Raw genomic sequence first — 12,002 nt, 5'->3', positions numbered from 1 at the left:
CCAAAACGAGCGCATCCCACAAGTATTTTTTGTTTTTATAAGAAATCAGATGTATTTGTTATTCACGTTGGCATCATCTGTAGGGTACAAAACGTGGCATCTTCTGATGAGAAATGCTGTACGGATTGCGGGTGTTCCTCAAATGTCCATGCAAAGTTTAAATTTTGCTTTTGGATTATTTAAATGAGTTTGAAGGGTGGAAAAGGCACATTTAGGGGGATATCCCATGCTTGTCTGCAGAAGATTTTTCTATCTATAAAAGGGATCAAAGGTGATTTCATTTTAATACTTTCATAAATTACAATTATTACCAAGATTCTCTTCCGAATTAAAGTATCCTTAATTTATTCTATACAAAAAAAAGATTTAGCGTTATGGTTAAATCCAACAACTGGGTGCAAAATTTGCTGCTCGAAAAAAAACATGTTGTGGGTCGAAAAGGGGAAATGTACAACCTGATTTAAAGTTGTGAGCTTGTCCCAACTCTAAAATGCTGTTTAACTATTTTACCTCAAACAACAAATCATCCAGAAATCTTAAGGAATCTTAGGGTACTGTGCCATTTGCGAGAGATTGTAAGGATTTGCTGCCTCTCCCTGTTCTAATTCATAATTTCCTCTTCCATTTTAGAAAGTGACTATGGGCTAGATTTACTAAACTGCGGGTTTGAAAAAGTGGAGATGTTGCCTATGGCAACCAATCAAATTTTAGCTGTCATTTTGTAGAATGCACTAAATAAATGACAGCTAGAATCTGATTGGTTGCTATAGGCAACATCTCCACTTTTTCAAACCCGCAGTTTAGTAAATCTAGCCCTATGTCTTTTCCCCTGATCTAATGTATTCGGTCTTTGTGGATCTGTGTCCTGATCCGAGAAATAGCTCAGACTTTTCCAACCTGATATATTCTAAAACATCTTTTAGTTCCACATGAAAAATTCATGAGACAAATTAGCCTTAATATTCGACTGGAATATATCAAACGTTTGTTGCCCTTTACGCAGTCATTATGAAATGTCTTCTCTGAAAAAAGTAAACTTTGGGAGATTGTATAAACTGTAACTTACATTTAAAAATAGTTTATTACTTGCAACGTTCAGACCCTATTAGTTTTGTTTGATCATTTATTTTTACAGTTATATCTAGAAAGAAAAACTGTCAGTAAAAAGTCAGTATAAGTAAAGGGGACCCAATGAATGATCAGCTTTTAGATCAGTGCAGACTCTAGACAGAGACAATGTTGGCAGACATCAGCCAAGCAAACCATATCTGTTTTCTTGGGGTAGTCTGCAGCTGGAATTCAGTGATGTAGAAGGGTTTCTTAGACTTGTGCTACTAATAGAAACCTGCTTCTGGCTGTGATCCCTTTTACGTTTGTAGTAAATAAGCAAGACCTTACAAGTGTCTTCTTCATATATCTGTTTACAAGCCAAGACCTGTAGCGTCCTGGAAATGCTTATGGCTTCCACAAAGGTATTTAATTAACTTAGTCTTCAACAAAAGCTTGCGGCAGGAAGATATTTTATGAAAGAGTTAAAGGCATCTTAGGCCTGCAGATGCAGGACTGTAGCAGGAGGCGAGGTTAAAACCAATTCCAATACATATTCTTATGTATATATTTTATTTATTTAGCCTGTACTTACTCTGCTCAAATATGTTGGCTATCCTAACCAGTACATTAAAGAGATTGGTTTAGTTGCAATTAAAAACATTTAATACGTTCATCATCATCATTTATTTTTATAGTTCAACTAATTCCGCAGCGCTGTACAGAGAACTCACTCAATTCAGTCCCTACCCATTGGGGCTTACAGTCTAAATTCTCTAACACACACACAGACACACAGACTAGGGTAAATTTTGTTAGCAGCCCATTAACCTACCAGTATGTTTTTGGTGTGTGGGAGGAAACCAGAGCACCCGGAGATAACCCACGCAAACATGGGGAGAACATACAAACTCATCACAGATAAGGTGGTCGGGAATTGAACTCATGACCCCAAGGCTGTAAGGCAGAAGCACTAGCCACTTAGCCACCATGCTGCCCGTTAAGCATGAATGTCAAACTTTGCTACCTTTTATACACACTAGCCCTATAAGCTGACACTCTTCTGCTTCATTCTACAAAATAGAGTATGAACTAGAAGTCAGACAATTACATCAGTTGTATATAGTGCTGTTTTTTATCACAAGGCGATCTTGGCACAAAAGCTGCTAAAGCAAGTCCTCAATGTCTGTGCATAATGTTATTGCGCAGTAAACGGAAAAAAACTTGCTCAATGTCTCTATATTGGAGTTCATTAAATTGGTCAATGAAGAAAAAAATCTCATGTTGCCTGCTTGTGACATCATTGCAACTGGTGCAGCATATTTCTAAAATAAAATAAAAAAAGATAGGGGGGGTTGTATACATTGCTATGCGATACTGCCACTTCTCCTACAGCCTCCATTGTAAAATTATCAAACTCCATTCACTTATATTCCCCCTACACTTCCCATACAGCCAGTTCTAAATTTCCACTTCGACCATTTTGTGTGTGTGTGTATATATATATAAATTTGAGAGGCTCCCGGACATTCCGGGAGATTAGGCAACTATGGGTTACACAACCATTTTGCGCAACTACCTGTACAAATTGTTCACAATTCCCCATAGAGGCTGGGGATGCTTCATTATAGAATATGGATTGATAATCTTGATACGTTTGATAATTGTAGAATACCAGAATAGCTCCAATTTAACTTTTGTTTTTTTCCATTTTCTCATTGCTGATTCTCTTACTCTCTCTTTTAGGGAGAGTATTCCCAAAGGATTTCTCAATTCTGCTAACAATTAAGCCCAAGAAGGGCCTGCAGACGTTTATCCTATCAATATACAATCAGAAAGGTGTGCAGCAGCTCGGAGTGGAGGTCGGCAGGTCCCCTGTCTTCCTGTATGAAGATCAGCATGGAAAACCTGCACCTGAGGATTACCCCATTTTTAGCACTGTCAATGTTGCAGACGGAAAGTGAGTATTAACTGCGCAACACTGCATTGGTTGTTAGTGAATGACTGCAATGACTGCTAAGCTTTCTTTCATAGACTTGTGTGTGTTTAGGTAAAAGTATGTACAATTGTATATTATATGTTGTGATACAAATTATATTGTATTGTACTTTGCCTTTAAAAGTAAATTTGCCAACAATAGAGAATAAATTCCTGGGGCACTTTACTACTGTGCAGTTGCACCCTTTATAAGTTTTGCAAACATAATTTTATTATTACTATTATATAAGATGCCACAGTACTCCACAACACCAGACAGTTGTGAAAACAAGATAGACAAAATAGATGCAGAAATAAAAACTATGGGTAGGGGCTGGCAAAAAGGCATACTACCAAGGACAGAGACTTTACTTCATAATTCCATAATTAACAACTAAAGATATATTCAACATTTGTGTAGTGCTGCTAAGAGGAATTTTGGGCCTCTGGTCAGCAACTCCTTGGGGCCCCTTCAGAGGGGGCGTGTCCACACTACATTGGGGGCTCCTCCCACTACACAGGCAGGCCAGGTCTTCCAGGCTCGGGCCACGGTACTTTGAGCCTGCGCCCCACCCTCTCGACACCCCTGCATTTGTGTCATGTTAGTATTTAAGTAGCATTTGTGTGGCTCCCTATAGCCTCATGGTATAATCTGGATTACATATCATTTGACGTCTATAGGCAGTTCTGCATATAGTTCTGCGTATACTTAAAAGAAAGTAGGAGTTAATTTGCTTCCATAATGTACATCTAGAGTAATACAGAACAACTAATCAGACATTAGCTTTCTTTGTATAACTGAAGTAAAATATAAGGCTAATTATTGGTAGGTTGCAATGGCTACTGTTCCCTGAAACAAATTGGACAAAACTTTATTTACAGTAAGGCTGGACACGTGTTCTTCCTGCTGTTCACTAAAATAATGAATGCATATTTTTTTTTGATAAATTGTTTGCTTGTTTGGTTAACAAACTTCAAATTATCTCTGCCAAGAAGGCCCTTTTAGTTATATTGTTATTGTAAATTAGGGTAATCATGCAAGTGATGTCAAAACTTAATAAATATACAGTTGTCTTTTGAGAACCACACATGAAAAACTGCTGCCACCTGTCAGATTGTCACGTTGACAGGTTTTGAAATGTTCTGTAAGGTTTTCATATCACTGCTTGGGATTCAATAGTTCTTGACACATTAAAGGTATTTTCCACCATCCACTGTTGTTGTGTAAAACACCCTACCTATTCTCCTTTACTGTCAGGCATATTCACAAATACATGGCGATAGGGTTGTTTTCTCTCAATGTTTATAGCAGCGGTAGAAAAGCCCCAGCGCCATTATTTATCATTAAAATCTTTCCAAGACACAGGGGGGTTTTACTATCTGCTTCGCTAGCCAGTCCCGGGATATATGGGCGTGTATGATCAGTCTAACAGGTTCTCACATGCACAGTGGAACTGTAATCCCAGACTAATGAAAAATAAATAGTAATAAAATAAATATTAAAACAAAAGATAAAAATACCTAACAAAAATATTTAAAAACTATTGCCGAATAAAAGAATAGTTTTATTCAAATAATAAAGCTTTGAATGGGGAAACTGTTGCCGACAGTGACCCCTTGATAGATAGAGAGACACCCGTTTTCACCAGAGATAGAACTTTCTACATTTAGGGCCTTATTTAGAGTCGGACACAAAGTACACTGAAATTGTAAGTATAAATTGCATCCTGTAATTTACACAGTATTTAGAGTGGCACGGATCTTTAGATCTGTGTGACTTAGAATACTGTGCAAATTGCACAAACACGCCTCTTTAACTTCCTTATGGGCCGGTGTGCAAGTGTATCATGCACAGCGCCCTGTAAGGCAGATAATTAAATAAATAAAAAAAAAGTAAAAAAAAAAAAAAAAGTTGTTCTTTCCCCCCCCCAAACAGCACAGGGGTTGGTTTTGCTGTTTGGGAGGGTGTGCACACCTTTTTTACTTTGTTTTTTAATACATCAAGGTCTTTTGCACCAGCTGAAAGCACCCGTAAAAGATATGTCTCCTAGAGACCTATTTGCGGTTGCTTTCACTCAAAATAGCATGTAAAGTTGTGAACACGCCTTTACATTGCTAGGTTCACCCACTACCTCCCCTGTTCCACCTCTCTAAGCGCAGAGAGGTGCAATGGGGAGATCCGTCTCTGAGAAGGATCTTTGCCCAAAAGTGCTTTTTGCACTGGACAAAAGAATTTGCGTCCGACTCTAAATCAGGCCCCTAATGAATAGAGCCCTATGACCCTCATTATATTTTGAATGCAGCAGGGTACTGTTACTATTAGTGGGATCCTCTACAAAACTATTTACTTTGTTATCTATAAGCATTGGAAGAAATAGCTACAAATGGCAGGCGGATCCTAATTTTATAGTGCCGGCATGTATCCAATCAAGAGTCAGCTGTTACTTTTAGCTGTATCTCAATAGTTACAACTAGGACTGTCAAACTGAGCAATCAGGTTCTCCTGGGATCAGTCTTTTTCTCCAGCAGGCATTCAACCTCTCCAAGCCCTACATGCTAATACTAATGCACTTTAACTGTAATAATACCTTATTTACTTTTCCAACTAATCAAAGAAAAATTTAGCCCAAAACAAAAAGTATTATGTCTTTGGAAACTGCATTCTTCTGTAAGCAATATTCTGGTCCTGACTCATGGTATTAAATCAGACATCTGTTCTACAGTAATTTAGATCATCTTTTGAAACATACTAACATTAGTCGGGCTTCAAACTGGCTGTTCTGATGGTGGACTGATGGCTACAACCACATCACAGGGGATATATAAATATATATAAGAATGAAACAATCACAAATGATAATGGTGTTCTGAAATACCAAATTAGGATAAGGACACTTAAAATAACAGGTGTTTAAATATTAACTAAATAAAAGCATTTCGGTAGCACAAATAGTTCTTCTTTTGAAGAACAATAATATATATTTTAGTCTTAAATTGGTACTAAAAGACATATTCAATTTTTGTCTATTTTCCAGTGCAATTTTCCTCTTCAATTTTAGAACTGTTTATAACGTCAGAGCCAAAGAGTGAATTAGACAGCATAGATAATATAAAGGGATCATAAAATTGCAAAATGTACCATGAACCACAATGAACACATAACATTATAACACTTTCATATTCGACCTCCTCCTTAATCTCAGATTACTTAGGATTTATCAATAAAATAACACAATTACATCACCACACATAGCTTGTGCACGAAGTAGCATCAATGTATTTTTATGCTCTGCAGTTTGTCTATGGGCTCATTGGACACATGGCTTTATTCACATCCATAGGTGGCACCGGATTGCGGTCAGCGTGGAGAAGAATACGGTCACAATGATTGTGGATTGCAAAAAAAAGATTACCAAGGCCCTACCAAGAAGTGACAAACCTGTGCTGGATACCAATGGCATCGCTGTGTTTGGGACTCGCATCCTGGACGAGGAGGTGTTTGAGGTAAGATATAAAGTAATAATTTCAAATGAAAAAGGAATGTGCTTGCTGAGTCGATTGTTCTAGAGGGTCTGTGTTGTATGTTAGTAAATGGAAATGTGCCAACATTATACATAATCACAGCTTTGCAAGTTACAAACAGACCTGCTTTCTCTCAGATAAGGTATGCAATGCAGCGCATGATTAATTGTGTTATATTGCGCTAGAAGTAAGGCCATACTTTCCAACTCTCCCGGAATGTCTGGGAGACTCACGAAATCCGGATCGGTCTCCAAGACTCCCGGACTCCCGGGAGAGCAGGCAAGTCTCCTGCATCCGGCAAATACTTCGCCAAAACAATGCGATTTGCGGTGAATCGCATTATTTTGGCCCTGCCCCACCGACGCGAGGCAAAATGACGCAACTGACTGCGCCCCGCCCCTCCCGCCCACTAGTCACGCCCCCTGTCTGGGATCGCCTGGACTTCAGTGCCTAAAAGTAGGCAAGTATGAGTAAGGCATGTCTAAAACAACTTAGTACCATCTGCACGGTGCATCGTGGAGGCACAGCGGTTTACATTGCTGCCTCGCAGAGCTGGATTCATGGCTTCGGTTCCAACGAGATCGCTATCTGTGTGGAGTTGGTATGTTCTCCCTACATTTGTGTGGGTTCTCTCTAGTTTCTCTCTAATTTCCTCCCACAATGCAAAGGTATACTGGTAGGTTAACTGGTTTCTAACAAAATGAAATGATCTGGTAGGGAATATAGATTGTTAGCTCCACTTGAGCGGGGACTTATGACTTGAAAGTGTTGCATAATATGTAAACTCTATATAAAAACTGTAATAATAATCTGTAATGTGATATTTTATAACTGTGAAATACACAGTCATTCTGAAAAATGACCTATAACATTTCTTTGTACATTTAATATCATCATCATCATCATCATTTATTTATATAGCGCCAACATATTCCGTAGCGCTTTACAATTGGGGACAAACATAATAAACTAATAAACAAATTGGGTAAAACAGACAAAGGTGAGAAGGCCCTGCTCGCAAGCTTACATTCTATGGGACAATGGGAGATTGACACATGAGGTTAAGTCTACATTATGCATTTTGGCCCAGCCAGACTGCAAAGGTAAAAGTGACTCATAAGCTAAATGATCCTGTCATACAACAATGTTGGTCAGGGGGTTGTTGTCTTGTGTGAAATTGTGTAACAGGCTAAAGGTAGCGAGGTTAAGAAGGTGGCTGAGGAATATTATAAGCTTGTCTGAAGAGGTAGGTTTTCAGAGAACGCTTGAAAGTTTGTAGACCAGAGGAGAGTCTTACTGTGCGAGGGAGAGCATTCCATAATATCATGTGTGACACTTCAAAATGGTCTATACCTCTGAGGTAAAAAGAACTATCATCCATAGATTCCAGTGAGATAGTCTTCCCAGTGTAGCCTGATCATTGTGGGAACTCTGCTAGAACACATGCAATAGGACAGAAGGAGAATCAATGCAATTTATAGGAAACACATATAGCCATAGACTGATTTAACAAAAAAAAATGGTTCTCCTGGGATAGAGGATTTTATTCAGCGCACTATGCTCTTTCCTGGCATGCTACTGGCCCATTCAGCATGTAGAAGAAGTCGGCATGTGACAGCAGATCGCAGTCTAACAGCTGAACTGAAGGTCGATGTTGTCTGTTAGAATAGAGTACTGGCTCCTGGGTTGGCTTCTTCCATACTTCATAACTTTAATGCTGTGCCAGCTGGAGTGTAACTGCCCAGGGGAGAGCAGAACTGAACACTGAATAAAATGCTGTCTCTGGGCTTGAACCCTATCTTTGGACTTTCTATATAGTTCCTTGTACAATAAAAAAGGATGACAGAGGATCTGGTGACAGGTCCTCCTTAAAATTATCCTCCTAGGAGACCAAGGGCCTCATATAAGAAATCCTTTAGGTCTTCTAATATCGAGGATCCATTAAAGATAGTCTTATGGTGAGCCCCTGTCCTGATGCCCCTTTTGAACTTTGATTAATATGGCCCAAGTAAGGTATTGGACATTATCAGTTACTCTACTTGCTTTAATCTGACTTATTGAAGTGAACAATAAGTGGATGTACATTATTTAGGTGTAATATACATGTACATGTAAGAAATTGCTGTTCTGCTTGGTGTAGCTGTGTGTTACGTGCGCTGAAACTTTTCCAAACCAACTTGCTCACAACTCCATATGTGGCAGTAAAACTACCCCATTTGCCAACCTGGATGCTATAAAATTCATCCTGGACAAGCACGGTTCATAGGCAGTTATACTTGTTAGACATGAATACAATTGTGATGTACTTACACTAACTTTTAAAAGCTGTGAATTTAACACAGGTCATACTTGACACTGACTGTGGGTCTATTGACCCACAGTCAGATCTAACTTTGCATTATCTGCCATTAAACACTGCAACTTCTATCATTAGGACTGCCATGTCTGCTTAAGCTATTCCTATGAGCAATGATCTGCCGTTGTCTTACCTACATCAGTGCAGAATCATGACAGAATTATGCTTCAAATAACACCATCATTTGTACCTGAATTTGACTGTTAACAGTTGGTATACTGACCCTCATGGATTTGCCTTAAAGTGACAACCCATGGGCCCCAGCTTCTCCCCTCCATTCAATTATTTAATTATTTAATATTTACATACCTTTTTAATATATATCTCTACTAAGTCAGTTAACTCTGTCCTTTAAGTTCTGTAAGCCTAAGTCTGATGCATTTAATGTACTACTAATGTTAAGTATGTCAACATTAAGTTATTATTTTACACTATGCAGATTTATTTAACTTTCCTGTGTTTATTACATCTAGAAATAAACAGACCTTTCTCTTCAGTCACACAGCATGTAAACTAGAGTTCCTTTAAATGAGGAGTATTTAAATTGTAGAAGATTCAGCGTAATTATTTGCTAATCTGTTATGAAACTAGGACTTTGGATGTCATGGATTTCTACTATCTTTATGAAAGCCAACATTTCTTCTTCAAGAAGAACAATAATAAAAAAATAAAACATTTATTTTCTTTAAAGATAACTGCTACAATAGATATTCAACTTTTATCCAACACTAAGCTGCAAACTTCGGGTCTCATTTAGAGTCGGGCGCAATGTGCGTCTAAGATGTGCAGGAGTGGGAGTGTGCCGCAGCTTTGCAGGGTATTACGAGTGGCATGCAACCCCAGGTGCGTCCCACTCGTAATACCATACCGAGCTGCGACCAGTTCGTGCAGCTAGCTAAATAATTGCGCCAACTAAATCCTGCCCCACACTTTTAGACCTTTTTTGCTGTGTGTTGCGTCTGTGCCTTACTGCGTCCAGGATTTACTTACGGGGTCACACCCCGTCTCTATATTATACAGGTTCACGCCTTCACAATTCCGCGTTCCGCCCTTTCTCCTGTACTAGGCCGCAAAATGTCACAAATGTAAATTGCGTCCGAGATGCAGGCGGATATGGTGCTTGCTGCACATGCGTGATAGTGGTTTTGTGGTCGATACGCCTAAACCGGACTTTGCGTCCGACTCTAAATGAGGCCCTTCAAGTATAATTCATTTACACAAGGTATAAAAATACATTTTACTTCCATAGTGGTTCCCGTTATCATTATTATTATTATTATTATTATTATTATTATTATTAATTTATAAGACAACACAATGCTTTGCAGTGCCAGACAGTGGGGATAACAGAGCATACATAAAACATTTGGATTTCCAAATAGTGCAGCGAATGTTAAGGGAGGAAGCTTATCATCATCATCTATTTATATAGCGTCACTAATTCCGCAACGCTATACAGAAAATGCACTCACATCAGTCCCTGCCCTATTGGAGCTTACAGACTAGATTCCCTAACATACACACACACAGACTAGGGTCAATTTGATGGCAGCCAATTAACCTACTATAGGGAGATGATGAGAGAATTGGTAAGAGTTTTGGTTGCATCTTGGCTGGATGACACTAAGGCAGCGCCTCATGGGAGACTGAGGAAATTGTAATGTTGACAATGAGAGAGATTTGAGGGGAAGCATTGACTCTAGGAGCATAATAAGGAGAATAATAATATAATGAGCTGTGAAGCCAATAATTTCCATTTCCAAACACACCTCCCTGATATTATTTTACAATAGTCAATTATTTTGATATTCTACATTAACACTCATTCTAAGGGGGAATTCAGTTAGCTGCAAAGCGTCTTTGGAACATCCGTGAGACACTTTGCAAGGAAAAATGAGCGTAGATTTCTACCATAATTGCTGACAATGTGCGTGACGCAATGTCCGCGAGCCACCTCGCCAGTAATTGAATTCCCCCTATGAATCCGATTTCTGTACTAGCATTTCCCATTACATGCCCTTCTTAGAGAAAATCATATTCTGATCATTTAGTTGAGCCTTGTGACCTAGAAAAATGTGTTTAATGCATTTACTTTTATTTTTCACATTATTGCCATGAATCAGAATAGGAATTACTAGAACATTTACTAAGTAGAATGTTTATTTTAAGCAACATACACACAATGCTCTGTTTTTTCTATAAATATTACTTTACTTGCAATATATTCATTCATGAAGCACATCTTCTATGTCAGGAGAGCTTTGTCTGTGTTTTGTTTTACCTAATAAAGCATACTACAGTCACACAACCCAAGAGAATGAGCACAGTCACATGACCCAGGGAGAAAAGCCATTTTCAATGGGCTCAGGGCCTTTCGCTATTTACCAGAGCACATGGGCTGGGTATCGCCAACGATAGCTTTTGCCAGGAGTCTCTGGCAAAAGCTACCCTATGTACAGCATGGGGAAGTCTATTTAACAAGAGCAGAGGCAGTCCATGTTATGCTGCTGTCCTGCTATCACTATTGCCAAATCGGGATGTCGATAACAGAGAGCCTTCACCTTAAACACACTAAAATATTTTATTTCTTCTGTTTTTACATATTTTTATTTCTTTTTTGCTATATAATATCTTTGCAGAAAGTGGAACTGGTAGCCTGTTGGGGCTTCCAGTTCCACTGTGCATGTGCGAACCACATACACAAAGTGGTAAGAGTTGACGAAATTTGCATGGTAAATAGCTGTGATACAAGATTTTCTATGTTATCACTGTTCCATAATAAATAAACTACTCAACGTGTTTAGTCTCACTGACTTATTGATAGTGGAAGATAAGAAGTTGGTTTAATAACATTTATTAGATCTTAAAAGATCATACAAAACATGGTATTTACCTGGCTGCTTTAAATGGCTATCAGACCTAATTTGCTGCAAAATCCAGCATGTATAGGGTCAAATAAAGAGATGATTCCAACCAACAACCGATTGCGATCTTTCAGATATGTTGCTCAGGACAGACAGAATTTCCGGTCACACAATTGTCACATAATTCTATGTATGCCGTCATTGTCCGATTGTACATTTATCTGCTGGGGTCAAAC

At 38.6% G+C, this 12,002-nt stretch overlaps 1 protein-coding gene across 1 annotated transcript in view; it reads left to right on the top strand.

Annotated features, from left to right (window-relative positions):
* COL11A1 (collagen type XI alpha 1 chain) overlaps positions 1-12,002 on the top strand; it is a 163,789-nt gene that overhangs the window by 22,945 nt on the left and 128,842 nt on the right. The window contains exons 3-4 of the mRNA XM_075182562.1: positions 2,794-3,007; positions 6,366-6,528. Of these exons, the coding sequence (XP_075038663.1) occupies positions 2,794-3,007; positions 6,366-6,528 (377 nt within the window). The remainder of the gene's footprint in view (positions 1-2,793; positions 3,008-6,365; positions 6,529-12,002) is intronic.

This window comes from Mixophyes fleayi, chromosome 8 (assembly GCF_038048845.1).
Source record: "Mixophyes fleayi isolate aMixFle1 chromosome 8, aMixFle1.hap1, whole genome shotgun sequence".
Taxonomy (NCBI): Eukaryota; Metazoa; Chordata; class Amphibia; order Anura; family Limnodynastidae; genus Mixophyes; species Mixophyes fleayi.
The sequence above is the reverse complement of the archived record's forward strand: the minus strand, read 5'-3'. Positions and strand labels throughout refer to the sequence as shown.